The 27,145-nt window shown below is 31.4% G+C and overlaps 3 protein-coding genes across 5 annotated transcripts; 2 read left to right on the forward strand and 1 right to left on the reverse strand.

Moving 5' to 3' along the window:
• Positions 1-11,412: 11,412 nt before the first annotated feature.
• LOC112697002 (YTH domain-containing protein ECT4) lies at positions 11,413-15,371 on the forward strand. 2 transcript variants are annotated; one of them, XM_025749970.3, is made up of 9 exons: positions 11,413-11,572; positions 12,048-12,124; positions 12,198-12,306; positions 12,438-12,505; positions 12,919-13,518; positions 13,674-14,246; positions 14,344-14,556; positions 14,641-14,781; positions 14,946-15,371. In XM_025749970.3, exons 1-9 carry the CDS (start codon positions 11,545-11,547, stop codon positions 15,096-15,098), a joined length of 1,962 nt encoding a protein of 653 aa, XP_025605755.1. In that variant the 5' UTR covers positions 11,413-11,544; the 3' UTR covers positions 15,099-15,371. The 2 variants fall into 2 exon arrangements, with proteins under 2 accessions (XP_025605755.1, XP_025605756.1); XM_025749971.2 differs by having other exon boundaries at positions 11,425-11,572; positions 12,198-12,311.
• A 4,146-nt stretch (positions 15,372-19,517) lies between these two features.
• On the forward strand, positions 19,518-22,351 carry LOC112697003 (photosynthetic NDH subunit of subcomplex B 2, chloroplastic). Its single transcript, XM_025749973.2, has 3 exons — positions 19,518-20,349; positions 21,080-21,520; positions 21,966-22,351. Exons 1-3 carry the CDS (start codon positions 19,915-19,917, stop codon positions 22,161-22,163), a joined length of 1,074 nt encoding a protein of 357 aa, XP_025605758.1. The 5' UTR covers positions 19,518-19,914; the 3' UTR covers positions 22,164-22,351.
• Positions 22,352-23,039: 688 nt separating this feature from the next.
• On the reverse strand, positions 23,040-26,474 carry LOC112697004 (protein SINE1). 2 transcript variants are annotated; one of them, XM_025749974.3, is made up of 3 exons: positions 26,216-26,474; positions 24,409-25,728; positions 23,040-23,799 (listed from the first exon to the last, which is right to left on the reverse strand). In XM_025749974.3, the coding sequence occupies exons 2-3, from the start codon at positions 25,717-25,719 to the stop codon at positions 23,317-23,319; spliced, it is 1,794 nt and encodes a 597-aa protein (XP_025605759.1). In that variant the 5' UTR covers positions 25,720-25,728; positions 26,216-26,474; the 3' UTR covers positions 23,040-23,316. The 2 variants fall into 2 exon arrangements, with proteins under 2 accessions (XP_025605759.1, XP_025605760.1); XM_025749975.3 differs by lacking the exon at positions 26,216-26,474 and adding an exon at positions 25,835-25,967.
• Between the last annotated feature and the right edge of the window lie 671 nt (positions 26,475-27,145).

Raw genomic sequence — 27,145 nt, forward strand, 5'->3', positions numbered from 1 at the left:
ATTTCTCCAACTCTTGAATAAAATGAATAGAAGAAACACCCGTGAAGAGATCCTTCCTCCTATTATTGACATACTTTGAGCAAAGAGTCTTAGATTTGTCTAACTTGGTTTTCATACCAGAAACTTTGCAGAACATGTTAAGCGTACTCATAACAACCTCCACGGCGACTTCCGCATTTTGCAGAAGAGCATCAAAATCATCCTAAAATATGAGGTAGGAGATTTTGGGACCACCCCTAGTCACAGCTACCACATCCCAAATCCCTTTATCAACTTGATTAGAAATGTATCCAGCTAGACGCTCCATACAAATAACAAAAAGATAGAGAGACATGGGGTCACTCTGTCACAGACCTTTTTTCAAAGTGAAGCTCTTGCCATTCTATAACAATGTCAATGAAGAAGTTGTAACACAAGCCATAATCAATTTAACAGTAGATGGGGGGAAACCAAACTTATGCAGAGTATGCTCCAAGAATCGCCAATCAATTTTGTCATAAGCTTTTTTCCAAATCAATCTTAAATGCAAGTGTTCCTTTACGAGACTTGGTCTGTTTCATGAAATGTAGAATCTCTTGAGCAATGATTATATTGTTAGGAGTACCCCTATCAGGAATGAACCCACCTTGAAGAGGTTCAATAATTTCCGTCAAAAAAGGGTTGAAGACAGTTAACAAAGGCCTTTGTAATGACTTTTACACCACACTGAAAAAGCTAATAGGTCGAAACTCCTTCATATAAGTAGGCACATCCACCTTCAGAATAAGCACAATAAAAGTTTCTATGATTTTAAAGTCACCGAAGTTACCCAAAAAAAACACTTTTAACAAACTGCCAAATATCCATACCCACAATTTTCTAATATTCCTTGAAAAAATAAGTTTGAAAACTATCATCCAGACAATCCACATCTACCTCCTCTGTAGAGAAAAAGAGATTTTTAAAAAAGAGGTAGCATCCTTTTGCAAAGTCTCTGGATCTGTCGACCAAGATCCATCAGTAACAAACAACCCATTAATTTTATTCATCTTTCTAAGAATCAGAGCCTGAAGGTGGAAGAATTTAGTATTTCTATCTGCGAACTGTATCCATTGCTCCCTAGACTTCTGAAACCAAAAGAGCTCCTCCTGAAACAAAATGCGATTATAATCTTCATTAAGCTCTTTTTTCTTAATGCGAAGAGACAAAACATCAACGATCTCTAGCTTTTTTTGAATGACATTAATACGGTTCTCCAAATTCTTTTTCTTAGCAAAAATATTACCAAAAATCTTGGAATTAAATTCCATGGACCCTTGTTGAACAACATACAAATTGGCAGGGACCTCCTATCCTCACCAATCTACATCTTTTGAACAACTTATTTGTAAGTAGGATGAGTACTCCATGCAACTTGAAAATGGAACGGCTTGTCACCCTTTCGTTGGGGGCACCATAACATCTCACTAAAATAGAGCAGTAATTTGATTGAAGTATGCACAAAATTTTAGCATAAGCTTTTAGGAAAATTAGCAAGCCAATCATTATTGCTTAAAACCCTATCAAGTTTTTTGGCAATCTCTTTATTGTTTTGAACTCTACGATACCAAGTAAAATTCCGTCCTATCATCCGGAGATCAAACAATCCACAATCATCAAGAGTAGACGAGAATAAAAACGTTTTATAACTAAAGAATTGACTCCTTTAACTTCATCCACTTTGAGAATTTCATTAAAATCCTCCCAAAGCTAGCCAGGGACCAACAAGAAAAGATGCTAACCCAGCTAAATACTTCGAGAGATAAATTCTTTACTCAAATTAAAGACTGGCATAAACTGCACTACACCTTCAATTACAAGAATCTAAATATAAATTAAAAGTGATTCACTCTCAGCAGACTCAGCATTCAATTTAAAAAACCGTTAGAAATTTATGAAGATCAATTTATTTTTAACTAACTATACTATTTTTCATATTCTTTTTCTTTTGAAAAAAAAGGGATAAATTGCACAAACAAATCAAATGAGATTAATATTACATAAATTTTCTAAAATGAAATGGCTTATATGCATGTCTGATTTTATCTCTATGTATATCGAATCAACTAAAATCGATTTATGCTTTTTTCAATGTAAATCAAATCAATTTACTATATGCTATATTCAATAGTAAATCGAATTAACTTGATTCGATTTACTATATATGTTATATCAATAGTAGTTGATTCGATTTACTACTTATGTAGTATATACATGTAAATTGAATTAATTGTTTATTTATTCTATATTAACTTTAAAACATAAATGTCAATAAAAAATACCTCGATTTGGATTCAAATAAAATATAAAAAAAAATCAAAACAAATAAGAATATAAATCTAACTTTTGTGTTTTAGTTCAAATTCTAGAAAATCTATACTTTTATAAACTTATGAATGTAAAATAGAATATTAAACAATTTCTACAAATTTATTAAAAATGATCATTTGGCTCATTAGCATCTAAAAAATCATTATTGAAACTTTTGATGGTGAAAAAATTAATATAAAGTATAGCCCTCCAAGGTAGCATAGGAATTAAAACTTAAATTTTTTCAAAATTAGAAGTAACAAATAGTTATACAATATATAATGACTAACTATATTTATACAATATGTAATTTAAGAAATAATTAAAATAATATATCAATTAAATTATCATTTAATTTGTGAAATTTAGTATAAAACTTATGCTTTGATGATTTTATGCAATAAGTTATATACTTAATTTCACAAATTAAATGATAATTTAATTGATATAGTATTTTAATTATTTCTTAATTTATATATTGTATAATATAGTTGGTAATTATATATTGTATAACTATATGTTACTTCTGATTCTAAAAAAAATTCAAATTTTAACTTCTATGCCACCTTAGAGAGCTATATTTTTTAACATCAAAAAAGTTTGAGTAATGATTTTTTAGATGTTAATGAGTCAAATGATGATTTTTAATGAATTTTTAGAAATCATTTAATATTTTATTTTATATTCATAAATTTATAAAAATGTAGATTTTTCGAAGTTTGAACTAAAATACAAAAGTTGGATTTTTATTTTTATTTGTTTTGATTTTTTTTATATTTTATTTGAATTCAAATGAGAAGTATTTTCTAATTAACATTTATGTTTTAAAGTTAATAATACAATTAATTTAAAAGTAGTAAATGTCAATAATTTATATCAATACTAAATCAAATCAACTAAATTTGATTTATATATGATCCGTCACCTTATAATTCGGTCTTTATTGTGCATTATAAGTTATAACTTGGCCTTAATTATCATTCATTCTATAACCGACACCTTCATTACCGACTTAATGACCATTATTCTGACTTAATGATCAACGGTCATACCATCAACTCTATGCCTATAAAAGGCAACAATTTCTATATACACTGGACATTCGATATACATACGATATACATTCTATATATATTCTATATTCATAGAATTATTATAATATACAACACATGATAACTTCTATTTCGTGTCTTACATTCTATATTCATAGAATTATTCTTATACCTCTTAAACACTTACTGACTTGAGTATCGGAGTGTCTTTTGCAGGTACCCACCCCTTGTTCTCTCCTTGCCGACGTATAACTCATCCCAACGAGAAGCTTGAAGACATTCATCAACGGACGAGCTATACACCGGCCAATCTCAGCAAGAATAATTGGTGCCGTCTGTAGGGACGAGTAAAATAATTTTCGCTCCCCTTATGTTCATAAAACTTGATTTGCATTCAAATTTTTTAACCAATCTCAACAATCTTGTTTAAGATTTTATTTAATACCTCTTATCAAATTTTAATCTATCGTAACTTTTTATAAAGTATGTACTTTATACATTTGAATTGCTTCACTTTTACGTATCACAATATTTCATATCTCATAATTGATCAATGAACCAATTCGAGAACAAATTTGATTTTCAATCAATCCGAACAGAAACTCACTTGTCAATTTTGCTTACTTTTTCAAAGTTCTCTATTTACACAAGTGAAATTATATATTTTATTCAACATACTTTTGTATTTATATTTTGTGTAACTAATATTTACTGATTTATTAGTTATATTCAAACCTCAATATATGTTCTATACAATAATGACATATAACAACCATGTCAATTGCATTTTTATTTTATTATGTATTATATTCTTATTGCTTAATGATTTCATTTATACAATTAAATGACGGTAATGATGAGTTCAAATCTTAAAATTGGATTCCATAAAAAATTAATTGTATATCAATTGTATATAACTATTACACTATTCACTTTATGCTATTAACTTTTATGTTACTATTTGTTTAATACAAAAAGGTAAGCAAAAACACATGCAAACATTCAAAATTTACTATTATTGCACGAGAAATATCCTTTGTCATACTGTAACTGCTAGAAATATTATACTAAATGTATAATTCAATAACTGTTATCTTATTGCTATATATCAAATTAAAGCATGTCCTACAAAATAAAATTCAGATATTCACATTTAGCATGTATGACATTCATATATATCGTCTTCTTCTCTACAATTATCAACTTTCAAGGTATATTTTTTTCTTTGAACTATTTTACTTTTACAATATATATTATTCAATATATGTTGCAACTTTATACCTATTCATTTTCTCAATTTATCTTATTCATGTCAGACCTTCACTATAAATTGTAAATATTCAATAACTAATTGCTTTGAGCGAGAAATTTATCAATAAGTTGTTGTGGGCCGAAAAAATTCCCAAGACAATTAACCATTATATCCTCGAATCATACAATCGATTCCGTCAATGGATATCTATCTCTGAACTTTTCATTTCACATATAATCAAATGATAAAATTGTTCTTAAGAGGAAAAGTATCCCCCACACCCAACTATCTTGATTGAATGACTCTTATTACTCAATTATTTTTTAAATAAGTGCCGACATAATAACACGACTAAGCTTGGGGCTCACCATATCATTGTTTACTTATCTTTTAACCGAGTTATAAATCATTTTATTTTCTAAGCTTAGCCTGGATCATATGATCGACAGACAAAGCTTGGGAGCTATGATCCGTCACCTTATAACTCAGTTTTTATTGTGCATTATAAGTTATAACTCGACCTCAATTATCATTCATTCTGTAACTGCCACCTTCATTACCGACTTAATGACCGTTATTTTGACTTAATGATCAACTGTCATACCATCAACTCTATGTCTATAAAGACAGTAATTTCTATACGGGATATTCGATATACATTCTATATACCTTCGATATACATTCTACGTTCATAGAATTATTATAATATACGACACATGATAACTTCTATTTCATGTCTTACATTCTATATTCATAGAATTATTCTTAGGCCAATGCTACCATGATGAAGAGGTTATTCTTCTTCAGCTGCTGAAATGACGTGGAGGAGCTATATTTGCGAAACATGTAACATTGTTCCTGAAATGGAGACATAGGCTGTGTAGAGTTAGAGGATATGCAGTCCGTGTTAGAGAAGGGGATTTATGTGGTTAGAGTTATTCATCCCTAATGATGATGATTATGATGTTGGGGTTTTTGGTGTAGGTGCAGCATATGGGTTTTGTTATGATGTGGGATGGGCTTTTTGGTTCGGTTTTTCGGTAGTTAAAATTATGAGTTAAAGTTTTTGTGAGTAGGATAGAGAAGAAAAGTTTTGGTCAAAAAGATTGATAATTATAAAAGTAGAAAACAAAAATACAATGGCAGTCGCTAGTAATTGGTTAATTTAGGAAGGAAAATATATAAGCCAATTCCAAAAAAAAGGAAAAGAAAATATGAAACAAAAAAAACTTAGTCAGAAAATTATAATTAGAATTTAGAATGTTGTTCAGAGTCAGTCTAATTTTGATAATTTGAAAATTGATAAGATTTAAGAATTTAAAAAATTATAAAATGATAACTTTGATTTAAAGAAAGAATTGTTTCAATTAAAATGTAAGTAGATGTTTATTAAACCAATTAGGAATGATAAAAAAGTATCTACGTATTTTTAGAGATGATAACAATAGTTGCCATTGTTAAGTATGAGTTAAAAAAATTTTAATTTATAATTAAAAAATCCTTGAAGAAGTCATGCTTATTGTCCGTGTATTTTTGTGTATTCTTATATACTGTTTATAGATTTATATATTATCTGGAGATGGTGATAATGGATTAAAAAGCGGAATTGAAAAAACTTAAAACAGAGTTCGCCGCGGGGTTAGGCGAACTATATAAAATTTATAGAGTTTGCCGGAGATTAGGCGAACTTGCCAATTTTTATAGAGTTTGCCGGGGTTCGGCGAACTTGCTTAAATGCCAAAAAAATCATATTTAGGGAATTAAAGTTCAGAAATCATGTTGGGAAAAATAATACCCTTTTTTATTTTAAAAAAAATCCCTTAGGATATGCATTTGATTAAGCAAAATGTAACGCACAACACAAGACACACCTGGCAATTGATTTGTGATCATATTTCGCAAAGGCCGTTTCTACCGTGTTGTAGCCCTTATATTTCAGCAGGTGATAAACTGAGCTGGTGGCATCATCTAGTGGACGCATATTGATAAACTCCGGACGTCCGCCGTTCTCCTTTTCAGCCTAATTATGCTTGAGAGTGCATGTGGTGTTTCACGCTCCTCGCTGTGCTTGACGCCGTCAAACTGAGCACAGACAGCATGGATGGTTGGTGTAGCTAGAGATTGTAATGGAGCGACAAATAGAGGCTAAACAAGCTCCAAAAGGAAGTCCAAAGATGATGGGAGGTAGAAGGACCAACAGGCACACTTTAAGCGGACCTACCGAAGCTACCATCATGGGAAGTAGCTTATGGCTTCAGAGAAGTGTGTTCTCTTAATCCACGTCGAAGGGGCAGCTGACCTCCGTGTACGAAGTACAAGAACGACCGACAAAGTACATGAAGGTGGAGAAGGTTGGCCGGCTAAGAGAGCCTGTCCGGAAACACCTGTTCGCGGTCTTCTGGACGGAACAGACAATTTTTGGTGCAAAGAAGTTATGCCAGTTAATTTGGTCAGACGTGTTGTGAAAGAATTACCTTTATGTAACCTTCAATTCTAATATACAGTTTACTTCTGTCTAATTTGTATTTACTTGCAGTGATCAATTATGTCGTTGTTAAGATAATTATATTTTGATTTCACAATAGTTATGTTCGTACCCTAGCCCGACACCAACGCCCAGGTCCAAGTAGGATAAAAAAGCCCGAATCCATAGGTTGGCCTCCCCACGTAATCGACCTCCTTCCAAGAAATCGGACTCGACACAGAGTCCACCCTAAGGAAGTTGGGAACGAAGGTTAGCTGGCAGATAAGACTTATTCAAATAAGTAACTGCCCCTAAAATCTCTCAACCCACTTCCAAGAGCCATATCTCAACTTCTCTTAGATAAATGGACGATTATCCTTCTTAAAAGGTGAAGCTTCTCCAAAGGTGATTATTGAATCACCACTATGAATACACTGACACCCATCAGGTATCTCTAAGTTGCAATATTCTCCAAACTTAGTTAGACTCTTTCTCGTTCAGATGATTGGCCCATGAACAAGGAGTCTAGTCCACTATTCTCCGGTTACCCATCGTAAGAAGTTATATAGTCTCATTTTGTCTGGTATGGATAATTACATTACATTACCTGCAGTAGTGGTATTTTCCAACAAATACTTATAGTATTTAATAGTGAAATGGATGTAAACTAATTAAGAAATTATTGAAATTTAACAATGATAGTTATTTCATTATAGAAAAAAATTAAAAATATGTATCCCAGCGTAAATATAGCAAAATATATTTTATTCTTGAACCATATTATTTAATATGCAGTTTGATATTCTTAAAATATTATGAAAAAATGTATTTCAAAGTTAACTTTTAAACCGGTTATTGTTTTTCTTTTGTAATTTTCTAGCCAGTAGTATAAAATGATGGTGCTGAAAACCGAACTGGATCGGGCGGTTCAAGCCGGTTAACGGAGAACCGGTCAGCTAACCGATCCGAGTAAGCCTAAAATCGCATGGCAAAAAACGGGTGATAGTACCGGCCGAACAGACGGTTAACCGGTGAATCGATAAAACCAGTCGGTTTTTTTACGGTTTTTAAAGGTTAAAAAAAAACAAACCCCCATATAACAGCCCAACTTCCCCCTTCTCTCAAAAGAAAACCCTAATACCCCTTTGTATCTCCCTCTGAGTTCTACGTCGCCACCACCCCTTTGAGTTTCAGCGCCGCTACCACCAACAGTAGCGTCACCTTCTTGGCTTCTCTGTCGAGCTCAAAGCACAGTTCGAGTGTTACTATCTGTCGCCGTAGAATCTCTGCCGTTTAACTCCGCCGCCATAGAAAATATGATTGCTGCTTCATTTGTTTTTCGTGTTTTTTGGTTACTGTTGGAGTATTTTTCTTAATGGTTGCTAGTACTTTGTTGAATTTCTTAGAATTATTCTGTTGATTTTAAGAAATTACACTATACAATGATGCCAATAAGTACGGCACCCCCTTTTTTTTTCTTTGAGAATATGTACTTCATAAGATTTTTTAAAGGATTTAAAGTTATATTTTTTATGACCGAAGTTTTTTACTGTTATATGTAATTTCTAGAAAGTTTATTTAGTTGAAAATTTATTGAATTTAAATATTAAAAAGGACTTCTTAATTTTTTATAATTTTATCTTATATATAAGTAAACTGTTTGAATCCCAGTTAAACCACAGTTAGACTAATAAATTGTTGAACCAGTCATTCTATCGGTTCATTTACTGGTCCGATTTTTGCAACCTTGTATAGAATACATACTGAAATATGCTCATACATTGCGAATAAATTAAACGACAAACATGTTAACATAAAAATATAATGATGGTTGATTATAGTTGCCAAGTTTGTTGTAAAAATTATTTGTTTATAACAATATGATCCTAATATATGAAAAATTATATGGTTAAAGAAGAAAATAAATAAACAACGTCGGATGCAGGCTTAAGCGAAAAAATTAAATATTTATAGACTTTTGGCTGTGGGTGACGAGAACTGAGTTGGGCGACTGAAACACGCAATTGTACTCGGTGTTCACTTCAGGTCGTATCAGCGTCCATCATATGTATCACACGCAATTATTGATTTCGTTAATCTCATGTTACTCTTTCAATGGTTCGGCAGATGTTAATTGCACTTCCTTCGACCACGAATAGAAGGCTAATACACACACTTCATGTAATGAATGTACACAAATAGCAAATAGCTGGCTGCAATAATTTCCCATATGAAAGATATAACTTGTGATTCACATTTCATTTATCAATGGTTGAAATGACATTTCATTGGCACTTAATTAGGCAATCTTTTTACCCATCCAATACTATACTCAAGCAAAGATAGAAACTAACACTTCAGAAAATAAAGAGCATAAAGCACAACTATTATATTAGGAAACTGAATTGTCTAATGAACACCAACTTCGACTACTAATTATGCTGGGAACCTCGAACCCAGTCTTGAACTGATATCAGTTATTTGAGTCATCAGCTGCATAGGTAAAAGTAAACATAATTACTCAATTTCGATTTGAAAATTTATTTTAAGGTGCCACCAGAACATGAGCGCAGAAGTCAGATTTTTGACTAGGAGTAGCTAACCAAAACCACGTACCTGTGCTAGTAATTCATCGGTGTTACTTATCATGTTCCTCTCCCATTCCATAGTATTCTTACGTCCAGTTGCAGCAGGAATTTCATGTTGTAATCTAATCTTCGAACCTGATGCCTCCAAGCAAACCTGTTTAGCCAAATTATTGGGTCCAGGAACACCCTTCTTGCCTTGTTTGAATCAGATTTACACGCCAAACAGCGGAATAGCTACATACACATAAACCGCGGTGGGTTACCGGGTTTTATGTGTAAGCCACTTTCCTCATAAACCGTGGTGACTTACCACGGTTTATGCATGCCATCCATCCTTCGTAAACCGTAGTGACTTACTACGGTTTACACTCAATATTTTTTGCCCCTAAACCGTTGTGACCTGCCACGGTTTATGCAGGTTTCGTAAACTGTGGTGGGTTGCCACGGATTACATAGAGTACGTTTTTGCACATGCACGTAACAACAATCAGTTTTGCACATTTAAGTAAAGGATTCTGCTATTCTATTTATTTAAGTAAATTGCCCTCAATATTACGGCTTAAGATTAAAAAGAAATCTTCAGAGATAAAAACATTACTAATTAGTAATATAAATTGCTTCACAATAATTTGTATAAGATTGATTTTATAGATTTTAAAATAATCTACACTGTACAGGAGTAATTGCACAAATAACAAGGATAATTTATCCTCCATTTTAAGGAGAGATCTAGAACAATTGCCTAATATTAATACATAATAACAATAGTAGACCTGTAGATTTAGATTAAGATCAAGATTAGATTATATGGATAATATTTTTTCAATAAATAGATTAGATTAGATTATAAGTTTTTTGTTGTTTAAAATTAAAAAGGTAAACTATCAAAACTGCTGTGAAAGATTTTAGAGAAGATAAAACTACTTTTCAAAGATCAAAACAACAAAAAGGTTCCAAGAATTAAGAAACGTGTGAAAGAAAATTAAAGAAATTATTTTTTATAAGTAGTAAAAAAAATTTGTATTTAATATTTGTCTATTTAATTCAAATATTTTGATAGTATATAAATAACTATTTAGAATGCGCATATAAATATTCAGTGCAAAATTTGATTTTTAAATTTTTTTATTTTTATAAAAAGTTTTTGTTATTCACAAAAATTAGCAAAAAAATTAACCAAATATAAAATTATTAAAGTTTAGATATGAAAATATCTCATCTTTTTAATTATATTTGTAAAAGATAAAATTAGGATTTTATCTTTAGAACTCTTTTTGAAAATATATATCTAATTTTCGATTATTTTTGTTATGCTTTTAAAAACAACAATTTTGTTATTTTGATTAAATTTTCGTCAACAATTCTTTTGCTCCGTGAAAATTATATGAATAGCACTCCTAATCCGTATTCAAAAGGTTTTTAGTTGAACATTTTAATTCTCAACAAATTTTAATCACCAAATCAGTTTTTAATATTTTGTTTTGTTAGATAAATTATTTTTTATGTCGAAATTTGGTAGAAATTAAATAAATTTTAATAAAAAATAACAATATTTAAATTTAAATAATTAAAAATTTAAAAACAGATTTGAAGAATTAAAATTTATTAACAAAATAAAAATTCTAAAACTGATTTAAATAATTAAAATTTACTGAAAAGGAAAAGATTAAAAATTTAACCAAGATATCCCACAAATTTATAAGTTACTACTTACTAGTATTCTCTCTTAAATCTCCAGCTGTATATAAAACACGCAATCTCTCTCTTTTGCAAGTGTATGCGCTTGTGTCTCTAAAACCCCAAAACAAAGACTTAAGGCGGCGACCCTATTCTCTTCTCTCTTCTTCTCTCAATTCGATCATGGCAGCTGTTACTCCTTCTTCTGACAGTATCCTTTGTTTTCCCTACCTCTCTTTTTTCTGTTCCTTCATCTCTCGCATAAAGTTTCAATCTTTTCTATTCAATTCTCCGTGCTATGCTTTTTATATGTTATGCTCTTCTGTTTCTAATTTATTCATAGGGTTCTTATTGTTTTTCCCTTTCCCTGTTAGTAATTATAGTATTTATCGTTATTTATTCGTTCTCTTTTTTTTTAAGTAATAAAGTTGAATTTGAATGCTCTTTTTGCAATTGCAACCTCTGTGGTTAATTGCATAAGAGTTAAAATATTGATGCTTTATGCATAGTTTCAATTTCCCCACAGGAACTTTGTTGTGTATCATCATATAATAATGATAGTACTAATGTTGAGTTTGGTTATAAACTTATAATTATTATTATTATTATCTCTTTTCTTTGTGTTTGCTGCAAAATAGATTTTGTGAAAGTTAATTTTACTTTTCCCTTAACCTTTGCACCAATAGAAGCTGCAGATTTACTGCAAAATTTGTCCCTGGATTCGGAGCCCAAGAACATGGGAGTTCCTGAGCCTGCAAAGAAGGTTATTATTTGACCCTTTTTTTTGTTGCATACATTTTATTTTTGGCTTCTAACATGTGTTTGTTTCTATGCAGAATGGACCTGCTTTCTCCAATGGAGCAGCTAAGGGGATGAATAAGCCATTCAATCCAAATGCAAGTTTTGTTCCGAATGGGTACCATTCTACTGCATACTATTATGGAGGTAAGGTAAGTTACTGTTGCTTATGATGAGGATAGATATATGATTCATAGTGTATACAAAAGAAATGTAGACATTGCCATTTGAATGTCATATTATGATGTTTAGAGATTGACACTTCCCCCCCGCTCCAGGTTATGATGGGCAAAGTGACTGGAATATGTATTCTAGGTATATGAATGTTGATGGAGGAATGGCTCAAGTAAGCAACTCTTCATCTTGTTACAAGTTGTGATATGTCTTTCTTGAATGATTTTGAGGATGATGATGCCGAAGTTCTATGGGGTGCTGGCCAATTTCTGCTATATTTTGACTTTTTAAGATGAATTTGATGGTGTGTGGATATGTTTCGGTTCCAAAAAACCATTGTTCCTAATGAATGATAGTTGTTTTGGATTTTCAGTAATTGTTATTTCAAATTGCTGAAATTTATCGTGATCATAAAATTATTAGAGCATAGTCTTCTATTCTTTTGCCACTTTTGTCGTTAGTTTCATCTCTAATTTGTTTTAATTGTTCTTTTACCTTTAAGGTTATAGTTTGTTCTTTTACTTCTATATGATTACACATCAACATAAAAGATGATAGTTGTTTGTCTGATGGATCTAATAACAGGGTGTTTATGGAGATAGCTGCTCTTATATGTACAATCAGGGTTATGGTTATACACCTTATGGAGCGTATCCACCACCGGCCACTTCTCCACCCATTCAACATGATGGTCAACTCTATGGGATGCAACAGTATCACTACCCTTCTTGTTATTACCAATCTCCAGCCTCTACTGATATGCCACATGCTCCCAACAAAATCGGTGTTCCACAAGTGGAGGAAATATCAACTGCAGTTAATGCCGATCATGTTCCTCCATCAAATGTCTTTAATAAAGGGAATACCGTTACCATGGCCAATGGCGACCGCTCAAACAAAAAAGGGTTGAATGCGTTTCTAACAGGTTCCCAGCATGGTTCTTTGAATTCAAATGATTTTTATCAGGTGGCTAACATGCCGGCATGTGTCCCTTTGTCTGGGCATCAGGGTCCAAGAATTAGCACCCATGGCCAACAGTCGGCCTTTCCTTCAGATGTTCCATTAATTTCTGATAGGCAGTCCAAACATGGAGCAAAGGCTGGAATATCTTCATCTGTTGGTCCTCTCAAAGATTTCAATGCACAAAGGAATCAAAGGCTACCTCAGCCACTTCCGCAATTCACGGTACGTTTCAACTTTTCTACATGTTCCTTTTTGTGTTGTGTTATGCACTCAAATGTTCATTTCTCACTCCTATTTGGGTGGAATCTTGTAGCAGTGTGGCTTCTATATGCACAATTGTATCAAAATTTAACTGGAATCATACATTTGGGTTGCAGAACTTTCACAGTTCCAGAGGCTCATCTGGACTGGAACTGGTTTCTGGTTTCATGAACAGGATGTATCCGATCAACAGCGTGTACAGTCGATACGGAAACACATTTAGAGCTGATTCTCGTTATGGATCCACTGCATATGGATCCAGAGCTGGATTCGAGAATAAGCTGAGAGGCACAGGTGATGGTTATGGTGTTGACCATTTAAGAAAGAACGTTGATGGATTTGGCGAGATGAATAAAGGACCCAGATCTATCAGGAATTCTGATAATAAGGGCACTAAAAGTCTTGGACCTGTCACCTTATTACTGAAGGGACAGGACCTTCCAGTGAAGAGTGATTCAGATAACAAGGAAGCGACTCTGGCTCCCAAGAAGGAGCAATACAATGGGGAACATCTTCCTGAGAATTACACTGATGCAAAATTCTTTGTTATTAAATCCTATAGCGAAGATGATGTTCACAAAAGTATAAAATATAGCGTTTGGGCTAGCACCCCTAATGGAAATAAAAAGCTGGATGCAGCATATCAGGAAGCCAAGGAGAAGTCTTGTCCCATATTTCTGTTATTTTCGGTGAGTGTGATATGCAGCAATTTGTTGCTAAATTCTTGGATTTTCTTTGTTAAACTAACGTGAGTGTTCCTCTGGCATTCATTTTATTTGGCTACAGGTCAACACTAGTGGGCAATTTGTTGGTTTAGCAGAGATGGTTGGCCCTGTCGACTTCGGCAAAACTGTAGAATACTGGCAGCAGGACAGGTGGACCGGTTGCTTTGCCGTCAAGTGGCATATAATAAAGGACATCCCAAATAGCATTTTGAGGCACATAACACTGGAGAACAATGAGCATAGACCTGTTACAAATAGCAGGGACACTCAAGAGGTATATGCACTGCCTTGTTTTGCCACAACATATCCCAGCTCCTTATCAATTAAAATTTCATCCTTTATATGTGTCATTTTGCAGGTTCAGTTTGACAAGGGCATTCAGATTGTCAAAATTTTCAAGGAGCATTCAAGCAAAGCATGCATCTTGGACGATTTTGGGTTTTACGAGACACGGGAAAAGGCCACTCAGGAAAGGAAATCCAAGGAACATGCAAAACAGGTAATTACATTGCTTTAGTTGCTCATGTTTTGATAACTTCTCCACATTTGGCATATTCTATATAAATTTTCAATGATATTCCCTGTATCTTTCGCCTCTTCGAAGTGGCCATTTTTTCCTTTCTGATTATTAAGCTTTTGTTAATCATCTGATCAAAATAACAGGTTAGCAACCCTAGTGAAATAACAATTGGGACAATTGTATTACCCAAATCTCTTGAGGGCTCATTGCTGAATGGATCAGCCGCTGCTGATGCAACCGAAGGAAAAGGGAATGGAGCCATCACAGTACTTGAAAACTCCTCGAAAAGCTGTTAAACTACAGAAAGAAATTTAATTTTTGCCTTTTAGAGTCTTGATTTTATTTTTTATTTTTTTTTTTTATCTAGTTCCTTTAGTCATCTTGAGAGTGAGTGAGTGAGTGAGGGAGTGTATGTGTGTGTGTGTGTGTGTTTTTTTTTTCTTTTTATTTGGGTTAAATTATGATAAGAGTGGTGTTTTACAAGAGCTTTAAATTATCCCATCCCTAGTTGACCTTGGAGACAGAATACTATTTTAGCTATTTTAATAAATTGTAAGTTATTATTAAAATAAGCCAAATCAAAAACACCCCAACTGAAACCAGCTATGTACAAACATAGCCTAAATGTGAGATCGAGGATAATTTTTTTTTTTTTGGTGATACAAGGATAATATTACAAAATGTGTGATCGTCAAAATGAGTTAAAAATAAAATGATTTTAAAAGTATAATCGGATCGGAGAAAAGGCCTAGGTGATGCATTTGGATCTCCAACGCATTTTAACAAGGAAAATAAAAAGTACTGGCATTGGGTTACAAGGCTTTTCTGAACTTCTATTTGATGAAACTGACAAATCTTGGGTTATAATATATTATTTAAACAATCAGGAGGGTTGTATTTTTTTATTAAGTTTAATTATGATATTAAATTTTATAATTTTATTAAATTTATAATTAGGTCTTTATATTTTTTATTTTAAATGAGTTTTTATATTATTTTTTATTTTATAAAAGTTTTTATTGTGTTAAAAATATTAAAATTAATGGAATAGTTTTACTAAAATTATAAAATTAAAGAACTTATGTTCTTAATTGTAAATATCTTCAATTTGAGAAAAAAAATTTAATTAATTCTAATATTTTTTATATTGACAAAGATTTAATTACAAAATTAAAAATATTATAAAAAATTAATTAAAAAAATATATATAAAAATTTAATTATAAATTTAATAAAAATATAAAAATTAACACAACAATTAAACCTTTTTATTATTAGAATATAATTTGGCTGTGTTTTTCCAAAATGTTAGCCAGCCAAGTAATATTTTAATAAGTAAAGTATCATTTTTGTCCTTAACATTTGAGGTATCTTTCTATTTAAGTACCTAACGTTTTAAAATTGTATCAATGTTATCTTGTTGTTAGGGGTTGGTGTTAAAATTTTTATTCTATTTGTAGTCTAATTTGTTAATATAGAAATTAGTTAGGGTGATATTATAATTATTAAGAAATTTTATTAATTAATTGTATTGACAGCTAGTTTGTTCTTTGATGGAAAGAACACGATTGTTCATAAAATTTATAAAATATGAGTCTCCAATTCTAATTATCACAATAAATATTCTGACTCCATCTGAGTTGGTGGTTCAAGAATGTGAAATTTCAAATTGAAAAAAGATTATTGACAATAGCTGAAGATATGGACAAATCCAAGAATTTAAAAGTGGAGGATTGAAAATTAAAATTTTGTATAATTAAATATAATGTCTTATATTTAATAATAGATATAATTATAATTTTAGTTTTTTAATTAAAAAATTAATAAATATTTGTCAAATAAAAAGAATTATCTCAATCTTTATAATTTTTTTATAATTTTTTTATAGTTTTACATCTAATAAAATATAAAATGATCTATTTTTAATTATTTTATTAATTAATTTATTTTATTAAGTATTTATGTGACATGAGTTATATTTTTATATTTTATATTATTAAAAAATATGACATAAAATAATATAAATTAATTAAATTAATAATTTTATTATGTAAATTTAAGATATATTAAAGTATTTTTATATAATAATATGGATAAAAATTAATAAAAAAATAAAAAAATAAATAAATAAAATTAGAAAAATAATAATATTAAAGTATTTTTTATATGATTATAGATTGTAAAATTAATTTTAAAAAAAGAAATTAAAAAAATTCTAAATCCAATAAATTAAATGTATGTAGAAAAATCTAAACTCTAATACATAAAGAATATCAACTCTTTTTATTATTATTATTATACTATTAAGTTTTACTTTATAATGTATCTATTAAAATAGTATATGAATTTAAAATTTGTTGGGGGGAGGGTTAAGGCCACTACTTGCCCTTCCTTGAGTCCTTTTCTGGCCGGAGGTACGTAAATTATTGATTTTATAAAATTACTAACAATTTATTAACAGAATTGATAACGGAACGAAATTAAGACGATTTTAAAATGTTAGAGACTTAAATAAGACGAAAACGTTGGGAACAAAAATTATACATTACTCTTAAAAAGATTACCAAATCAAATAAAACAAAAGTAAATTTTAACGAAATGACTGATATTATGAATTCAAAATTTTTACTTATCATAGAATACTTCTAAAATTACTAGTAAATAAAATTTTGAAAAAAAAAAGAGTATGACACATATATAATAAAGCATAAATAATATCTTTTTGTCTTTACTCTATCGAATTTTTTTAATATTTAATTTAAATAAATTTTATTTTTAATTTAAAAATGAATTTTAATTATATTCTCCAATAATATTAATAAATAAAAAAATGAAAAAATTAGTACAGAAAAGGACAATTTTAAAAGTATTCAACACAAAATTAATAGATAAAAAATTTTGGGGAACTCGTGATACTCACTGGTTATTTGTTTAGAAATATTAAAACACAACAGCAACAAGGACAAAGTCTTAATATTATTTCACATATTGCATAAATAAAAAAGTTCTTATAAATATTTGTAAATTTTTAATTTTAATCATACAATTTTATAATAATTTAATATTGATAAATTTAATGATATATAGTTATGTTATTTCAATAAAATAAATATATGATTGGCTAAAATATATATTATTTTTGTTTTGATCTAAATTGTGCATATTTTATATAAAATTAAAACTTGTTTAAATCTTATTTAACTTCTTAAGAGAAATTAACACTAATTAATTAATAAAAGGATCACTTATATGAAAATTATTACACAATAATTTGTTTGAAAATTAAGCGATTGATTATATTTATCTTTTATGTAAGTTTGTATATAAACCATATATATCATTTGAATTGAAAAATAATCATAACATAGAAGTAACATGTGGATAAATTATATTATAACACGTAACACAAACGAGCATGTAAAAAATTGTTACGTTACCATGTTACGTGTTATTAATAAAAAGTGGTAAACGAGTCTAAATTCGTCAAGTTAGTATGTGTAATTCACCAAAAAAAATAGATCGGATTAAAAAATTAGAATGTCCAAAAGTAAAATTTCACCTAAACTGCACTGTTTAAACTAAAAGTTTTGGTAGAATGGAACAGAACAGACTTTTTCACCTATTGGTTTTTTGGTAAGGGAATATTTGTGTAATTTTTTTTGACAAAAGTCCAATTTTCTTCAACTCAACTTATAAGACTATGAAAATGAAAATTGATTGTTTTATATTATATTTATATTGTTTTGGAAATAATATTTATAATTATGTTTTGGATTATGTTTATTTTATTTCGGAGACAATATTTATAATGATGTTTTGGATGAAAATTTGGTTTATAATTATGTTTATTAGATATTTATAATTACAAAAACTTTAATGTTTGTGAATATAAAAAATATAATTTTTTTATGTCTTTTGAAATTATAAATTTATTAATATGATTATGAAATTATATATATTATTTAGTAGTTAATAGTAAAAAAAAAAAAAGAAAAGTTTTGGTGGACTTAACCCGTCAGTCCGCAATTAGATGGAATGAGATGGAATTCTAGAATCGCCTCATTAGGCGGGGTGGGGCGAGCCAGCTTGCTAAGGGCAGGCTTCTGGCGAGACGGAACGAACTTTCTCGCTTGCCACTCCTAACTTCGTACTTTTGTTTCACATGGTCAAATCTTGTTCTGACATGTAATATTGATTGATATGTTAGCATGCCACGAATTCAAAGTTTAGGGTTTAAATCGAGATGTGAAAATTCAAGGACAAATTTAATGTCTGTGGCAAATTTTAAAAACCAATTTGAGTATTAATTAAATTTGTTATCAACAAAAATATTTGCAAAATATTCTACAATACGATAAAAGTGCCTAACATTTAACAAGTTTATACTAAATATTTTTTGTGATTTTTCTAAATGGCCAAAAATATTTTTAAAAAAAAAATTTAGAGATGAAATTTTGATATTTTTTGCATGCACTTTTGAATATTTATCCAAATATTGTTAGACAATTTTAAATCAAAGACATGCAATTTGTTAAATATAAAAGTCATTTACCACTTATAAAAAATATATTTTTTAATTAATTTTATTGCATTTGAAAATATTTTGAGGCATTTTATCAGTAACAAATTTGGAGGTATTTATGTGAGAGTTTGTAATTAATTAGAGAATATTTTTTTGTAGTTCACTTATATAGTCACACACCGAAAGAGGGAAGTGTTCTTCAAAGAAAGTGTTCTGCCCCAACAAAATCCCAAAGAAGAACAAAAATAAAAACTGAAATCTAACAACAACAAAAAAAATGGATAACGAGGGAGATTTGTGGCCTTTGCTTAGTTTCGCTCCTTGTCCTTTTATGTCAGAATTGGATTTTCCTATTCAAGAGAAATGCCCCAAGTTCAAATCTCACTAATCCCTCAATTGAGTTTGATAACACTAATTCAACTCACACTCTTTAAACAAAGCAAGAATAATCCAAAACACATTTGCACTTTTTATGCCACAAAATAAAATCCTAAAGTGTCTGTTAGGCTAAGCCTTAGCAACAAACATGTCACACACTAATCTGTGTGGAAGCTGTTAAAGCTTTAATAAACTCATTCCTCTGTTCCATCAATGGCTTCTTTTCTTTCCTTATCTCTTCCGAAACTAAACTTGATAAAAGCCTCATCAACATCTGCTACTACTACTTCTACTAGTGTCTCCACTCCTGAGGCACTCAACGAGAAATTCGGCCGAAAAGGCATCAAGTTCTGTGAAGCTGACAGTGTCCCGGTTGTGGAGCTTTCGGTCCGAAATGGCAGCTCATTGAGCCTAAGGATACCTGATGCTCATGTGACATCTTACAGGCCACATGTTTATTGGAAAGATGATGGTTTTGAGGAGGTGCTTTATACAATTCCGGCTGCCGAAGCCGGCCTATACAAGGCCAAGGGTGGGATTGGTTTGATCTTGAATGAAACAGTGCAACCTGGAGGCAGACAGTTACTCCCTTCAACTTTAGAGTGGACTGTAAATGATGCTGACTTCGACGCCATTGATGCTGTCCAGGTACTGCAGCTTCCAACCAATCCATAGTTGGAAGTTGTTCAAATGAAAAACCAAACTTACTATAAAATAATAACAAAAATTAAGCCATTAATCAACTATCGCATGGAAATATATATTCGACTTTGTTAGGTAAACAATGACTTTTGTGAACAATATGAACAATGGGTTCTAAAATTGATCCAATAAAATAAAAACACACTACACTTTTAAATTACCCACCTAAATCTTAATATTAAGATAACTATCTCCACACTTAGTGAATTAAACATCCGATATATCCATTATTCATATTGTTTAGTATTTTCATTGTTTATTTATAGTTTTTCATATATATTTGATGTTTATTTGACCATTCGATTCTTTGACTGTTTGCTTGTCGGAAGGACAAAGTGCCCTGTAAAATTATCCAAGTAATTGCTCTAAGCAGTAACAATTGTTTAGACTAATTATTTAGATGGTTCGAGATTCATTAGAAATTTTCAAATTGTGAAAAAACCCTTTGTATTTCGAATATATAGTTAGAACCAAAAAATACATTTATTTTTTATTATATTATTGGAAAAAAGTGATTAACCTACCATTTATCCTAATAACAATTACTTGTATTTGAAAGTTGAAACCAACTTTAATCAACTCCTCATTTTATTTTATTTGAAGTACGGGCTGCTAGCATTTCCTTTAACAATCTTGTTTATAAAATTGTGAAATACTGACTTTTTGTTCCCCCAAGGTTGAATTGAGCTGCACTAGTAGATTTTTGGACATCACATACGTTGTGAGCCTTTATCCAGTGAGCATGGCCACAGCAGTTATAGTGAAGAACAAAGCTCCTAAGGCTGTTACTCTAAACAATGCCATACTCAGCCACTTTAGATTCAAGACAAGAAATGGTGCAGCAATTCAAGGCCTTAGAGCCTGCTCATACTGTTTGCACCCTCCTCCGTCTTCGCCTTTTCAAATCCTGACTCCGGCTGATGCCACGAAATCCGAGCCTCCCGGATGGCTTTCCTTCGGCGCTGAGCCGGAACCAAAGCCGGGGACATGGGGTCAGCAAGACCTGACTTTTACACTTCTTGAGAATAAGATGAGTAGAGTCTATGCAGCACCTCCAAGTGAAAGATCAAAGCCATTTTACAATACTCCACCTTCCAAGTATGAAACCATTGATCAGGTTAGAATCCATGATATAACAATGTTTTAGAAATTACAATATGCTGCACAGCTTTGTATTTACATATGAAATGGGTATAATAATTAATTTCAAACACAAACTTTTAACAAGAGGAATAGTAATACTAATGTAGCATCAATATAAATTACTGTAAACATAATAATGTATTTGTTTCGTCGATTATTAAAGATTTTTTACTTATCTAAATATAGAAAATTTGTATAATTAAAACTTTCTATTAAGTGTGCGATATTCGACACTATGTGCATTCAATTGCGCAACAGTACGTCACCAAAATAAGTACTTCTGCGTTGATTGTATGAATGATCATCTAAAAGAACTAATTTGATTAAACAAATGTGTAAATCGTTTTACACCGTGAGTGCATTAGAATTAAATTCTTATTTTACATGTTTATTCGAATAGTCCTTGTTTGTTTCTACAGGGACGAGAGCTTTGCTTCAGGGTAATAAGAATGGGATTTGAGGATATTTATGTATCAAGCCCTGGTTCATTGTCAGAGAAATATGGAAAAGACTACTTTATATGCACTGGCCCTGCTTCAATACTGGAGCCTGTGACTGTGAACCCTGGAGAAGAGTGGAGAGGAGCACAAGTTATTGAGCATGACAATCTCACTTAAAATCCCATTTTGTTTTTGCTGTAAATCTTTCTTTCTTTCTTACCTACTATTCTCCAATCCTTTTATGATTTTTTGTATATGAAGCATTATCTGAATTGTTCTTGCCAAAATTCATACAACTTTTAATTGACTTACATTGAATACCATCAATGAATGAAATTTAGTTACTATTCATTCTCTATTAACAATTATGTTTGCCATGAGATCAAAGTTTTTTTCCATCCGTTGTTGTGTCCCTTATTTTGGAGTGGATAGAAAATCTGTAAATTTCTTTCCCTGGAATAAAATCTTTTCTTTATCTTTGTCCCTATCCTTCTTTCCAAACATCTTTATGTATCTGTATTTCCATGGTTCGTGTTTCCGTCTAGGTTCAATAACAAAACAGAACCTAAGGCTATGTTTGTTTATTGTTTCAAAATACAGAACAATGGGGACACATGCACAAAGATACACATACACACAAATGCAGATGCACATGAATACATGTAGTCTATTTGATTGTTAAAATATTAATGAGACAGAAACACAATTGTTATTGAAAATTAATTTTACGACTAATAAAGAAAAAAATGTTGGTAATGAAAGTGATAAGAGTAGAAAGTAGAATTTTAATAATTTTAAAAGAACAAAATTGTAATAAAAAATTGTGTCTTATATCTAATATTTGTGTCTCAACTTTCTATTAAAATACTAAATACATGTATTTTGTATGTGATGTGCTAATGTGTCTTCAAAATTTGTGTCTCATTAAACATACAATAGGCATGCATCACCATATTCAAAATTTGAGATTTTGTATTTTGTATAAACATTCTCTAAAATACAAAGAGAATTAAGCTGTTAAAGATATGAAAGATTCATCAAAAACAACTTGCATGAGAAAAAACCATGATAAAGATATAAAATAAAAGAACCATTTCTAACAAATTAACAACTTAGAAGTTCTACAACAGATTATCTTTCACTAATGTAGAATATTCCTACAATTGCTAGACATAAAACCCCATTGAAGATTCTCAATGGAACATAACAGATTTACTGTCACTTAAGGTTCCAACTTCCAACATTTAGTTGGAATACCACTAGCCAACCACTTTTACAATATCATACCTAGAATGCTCTAAATTCTCAGCATGTTCATTACAACAAGCATTTATGTAGGGACAAGGTAATGGCCTTGATCCTGCTGACTGCTGATCCAAATCAGAGGGGTAGCCATTGCAAGGAGCACGAATGAAAAGCCGCAGAACAATTTACGTTTCATCTTGTGAAGTGCTTTCCCTGTGCTGCCAGTTTGCACAATATTCTTATTTTCCGGAACAACATTGATAGGTGGCTGAATACTGGCATCTCCAGAAAGATCATCAGTTGATGACACTGACTCAGAGTCACTCTTGAATTCGTCGTCGCTTTGATTCACTTTACAGTCACAGTTTGTATGATCTGATGAACCATTTTCGTCAAATTCAGATGTCGGGCTCCAATCGATATTGCCTGAGGATAGACTCCTGTACCTTCTGTTCTGTTTCTCAGAGCTACCCGGAGAAACATCGCTTGGATCTTGAAGTGATTGAATGAGCTTCCTTGGGGTCTCAAAGATATTGATCAGGTCAGCTGTGGTTTGCGAGCGCGATCTCTGATTTACAACGAAAAAGAAATCATATGTTAATTCTTGAGCAATGCAATAGCTAGTTATTTAAATCAGAAACATGGCATGGCAGCTTAGGAAAACTTAAGCACAAATCATTAGAGAAAAGAAGAAAAAGGGATCTACTACTTTCAAATGTTGAAGAAATCATCAAATGAATCAAGTAGATTGTTTATCAAACTGTTCAAAGTTCAAAGGTCCTTAGCATAGTAACTAAATGCTCACTTTCTGTAGCATAGAATATTTTGTCGAAATCACTTGAATTTAAAACTTGGACTTTTAAGGTTAATGTTGATAAAATGTCTTCCACTTACAGTTGTGGAGTGGTGTTCAACCAATGGAGCGCATGTAAAAAGCGATTAAGCAAAATATATTAAATTGCTTTCTAGGTAAATGAAGAAGTGCATAATTTATAATGGCTTCATGATAAATTGCAATTCTTCTACCATTAAGTTACTTCAAGAACACTGTACTTGCTAGGACATGTAAAATGAACAACTTAGTAGAAATATTTATATATAAACTCTGAACTCAATAGTTTGAATAAAACTGAAGGCAAAAGAAAATCAGAAAGTAGAGAACTTGAATAAAACTTACCAGTGGACTTGTGTTGGTACTTTTAGATATTCTATTCACAGGATTTCGATACACGAAACCAGAAAATTCCTCAGACAATTCTCCATCTCCAAGAGGAAACTCATTGCTCCCAGACTGCTCCAACAAGGGATTCTCTTGCCCCACTTTGGAGAACAAACCATCCTTAAGAGACACATCAACCCCTCCATTTTCATAACTCCAAAGCTTCCTATTCACACTCCTCCTCTCATAATCCGAGTTCCAGCGATATTGCCCTGTCGAAATAGCAGACTCGGCAACAGATCCAGATTCGTAGCCACTGAAAAAGTCAATAGTACATGATTCGGGTGAAATAGATAGAGGAGAATTTTCCCCCTCCATATAGTCTCTATTACCGAAATTCGACCCTGTCACCGAAGCAGGACTCTTTACATATCTTGGCTTCCGGTCAGTTGCAATTCTCTTAGCAGTTTGTAAGGCTTCAAATGCCGCGCCTTTCACGAAAGCCATTTTATCAGACTGGCACTTCTCCATTTCTTCGATTACCAAATCGAGCTCCGAGAATACACTCCTTGGGTCCAAACACTTCATCAATACATTCACCATCTGAATGGCTGAGAGCCTCTTGTGAGAATTACGCTCCTCTGGGCCAGCATTCAGAATTCTTAGTCCAGATTGTATGAGCAACCTTGCATAGGCTTCAACAACCAGAGCATTGCGCTTCACCAGCGACATAACCAAACCCATGTGAGCATTGGTTTGAGTGGACTTTCCCTCCAATGCCACAGCAACATTCTGGCAAACCCTATTGACCATTTCACTCGAAGCGAATCGCCAATTATCTGAATCAACCAGGGCCTTTAGGCAAAGTGCAGCACCGGAAGTTAAACTATCTTGGGAGCTAGAGAGGGAATCACAAAGAGGCTTGCAAATGGAATGAATAATGTGTCTCTTTTTGTCTTCAGGGGCTGTGGGTTCAATTCCATATCTGGCAATAGCCGGAACCACTTTCGAGCAAGCCTGGTGAAGAGGGAAGGACCCTGCACTTGAAGCTAAGGTCTGAACTATGGACACCATGATGCTGTCTATCATGGGGACAATCTTGACTTGATGAACCCTAGCAAGAACCTCATAGAGTGAAATTGTGAATTCACCAGACAAAGAGCCGGTTTCTTTGGTCTCAGAAACTTTTGCAAGAAACACAGGAATGGCCTTGCAATCCAAATCCTTAACATATGATTTCAAAGCTTTCATGGCAGATTTGCGGCTATCTGGATCTTTGTCAAGATTTGCCAGCTCTTGTTGCATCACGGGGCTGAGATTCTTTCCCATTACTGAACTCTGAAACCAAACATCTACAACTATCAGCAAGTAGAAATGATAATAATAATAATAATATTTATGAGAATAAAAATAAATAACACAAGTTTGAAAAATGAAATTTTACTCTTGTAATAGTTGTTCCATGAATATTTACTCCCTTGAATTCTATTCCCTTAAATATTTTCGCAGATTCATGCTCGAAAATCAGCTCCAAGAGTTCATAACTTTTACAAACAAATACCCCCTCCCCCACCAAAAAAAATATATAGGAAAAAAAATTCAAACTTGAAAACAGTGCTTGAAGACCCAATTACAACGGTCCTCAAATATTTCAAATTTTCACCAAAAACAGAATTTTTCAAGGCATCCAAAAAGAGGGTCAGAACAACGACTCTTTTTTTTCTTTTTCTATTCCAACAATTATCTTGGTAAAAGAAACATAAATGAAACAGCAAAGAACAAAAAGAAAAGCAGTAGGAAAATGAAGAAAGAAAATAGTAATCACCTGAATTTGAAGAAGAAGAAGATGCAGAGGATGGCTCTGTGTGCGTGTTTTGACACACAGTTATGTGAGCTAAATGGAAGGAAGAGGTGGCAACGAAAGAGAGTGAATGAGGTGTAAGAAAATAATGGAGAAGGTAAAAGAGTCTAAGAACAAGTGTCACTGTTGAGAATTTGAATTTTTGTGAGTTGTTTTCTTTTTTTTCAACTATTGTGTTGTGTTGTGATTTGTTTGTCTGAGCATAGCATGGCTCGAGTGAGTTGAGTTCCTCCCTTTTCAAAATAGTTTCATTTTAATTCCACCGCTATCCTTTTTCCATGTGGGTCCCACATGATTCACATCAGAGCAACTACAATACCAGAAATGCCCTCAAACTTTAATAGGAAAAATAAGTTTTAAATTTTTAAGAGCCTAAGAGCCCCAAGTTCCTTGTTTAAGTATCCAACATAATCGCAAAAAATCAGACACCAATTAATTAGTGGGAGTTTTTGAAATGTAAAATAAATACATTAAAATTTTAAATTTTTATATTCTTAATAAAAACTTTCTCAGTTTATAATTTTAGTATATGCTTTTAAGATACAAATTAGCTAAATCCTCAATTTTAGATGTTTATGATTTTTTTTGTTTCTAATTAATTAGTGAGAAGTTTTCTTTTATAAAAAATCACCTCATAAGTTTTGTATAGAAATTTAATATTTTTTAAAACAAAATACAGTTGAAAATAAAATTAAAATTTCCTAAATACATTAGTTGAGAATGTAGGTGGAATATTTTAATATTTATTATTATTATTATTATTATTATTATTATTATTATTATTATTATTATTATTATTATTATTATTATTATTATTATTATTATTATTATTATTATTATTATTATATCGGCCCTATCTTGTAACTGAATTAGATAATATATACGATGAAATGA

The sequence above is a fragment of the Arachis hypogaea genome, chromosome 6, assembly GCF_003086295.3.
Source record: "Arachis hypogaea cultivar Tifrunner chromosome 6, arahy.Tifrunner.gnm2.J5K5, whole genome shotgun sequence".
In the NCBI taxonomy this organism is placed as follows: Eukaryota; Viridiplantae; Streptophyta; class Magnoliopsida; order Fabales; family Fabaceae; genus Arachis; species Arachis hypogaea.

Excerpts from the sequence above, each read along its gene's own strand:
- LOC112697002 (XM_025749970.3), top strand. The coding sequence starts at position 11,545 with ATGGCAGCTGTTACTCCTTCTTCTGACA. Across the intron at positions 11,573-12,047 it reads TGTTACTCCTTCTTCTGACA|AAGCTGCAGATTTACTGCAA; the intron begins GTATCCTTTGTT and ends TTGCACCAATAG. Across the intron at positions 14,247-14,343 it reads CCATATTTCTGTTATTTTCG|GTCAACACTAGTGGGCAATT; the intron begins GTGAGTGTGATA and ends ATTTGGCTACAG.
- LOC112697003 (XM_025749973.2), top strand. The coding sequence starts at position 19,915 with ATGGCTTCTTTTCTTTCCTTATCTCTTCCGAAACTAAACTTGATAAAA. Across the intron at positions 20,350-21,079 it reads ACGCCATTGATGCTGTCCAG|GTTGAATTGAGCTGCACTAG; the intron begins GTACTGCAGCTT and ends TGTTCCCCCAAG. Across the intron at positions 21,521-21,965 it reads AGTATGAAACCATTGATCAG|GGACGAGAGCTTTGCTTCAG; the intron begins GTTAGAATCCAT and ends TTGTTTCTACAG.
- LOC112697004 (XM_025749974.3), bottom strand. The coding sequence starts at position 25,719 with ATGGGAAAGAATCTCAGCCCCGTGATGCAACAAGAGCTGGCAAATCTT. Across the intron at positions 23,800-24,408 it reads GTACCAACACAAGTCCACTG|AGATCGCGCTCGCAAACCAC; the intron begins GTAAGTTTTATT and ends GTTGTAAATCAG.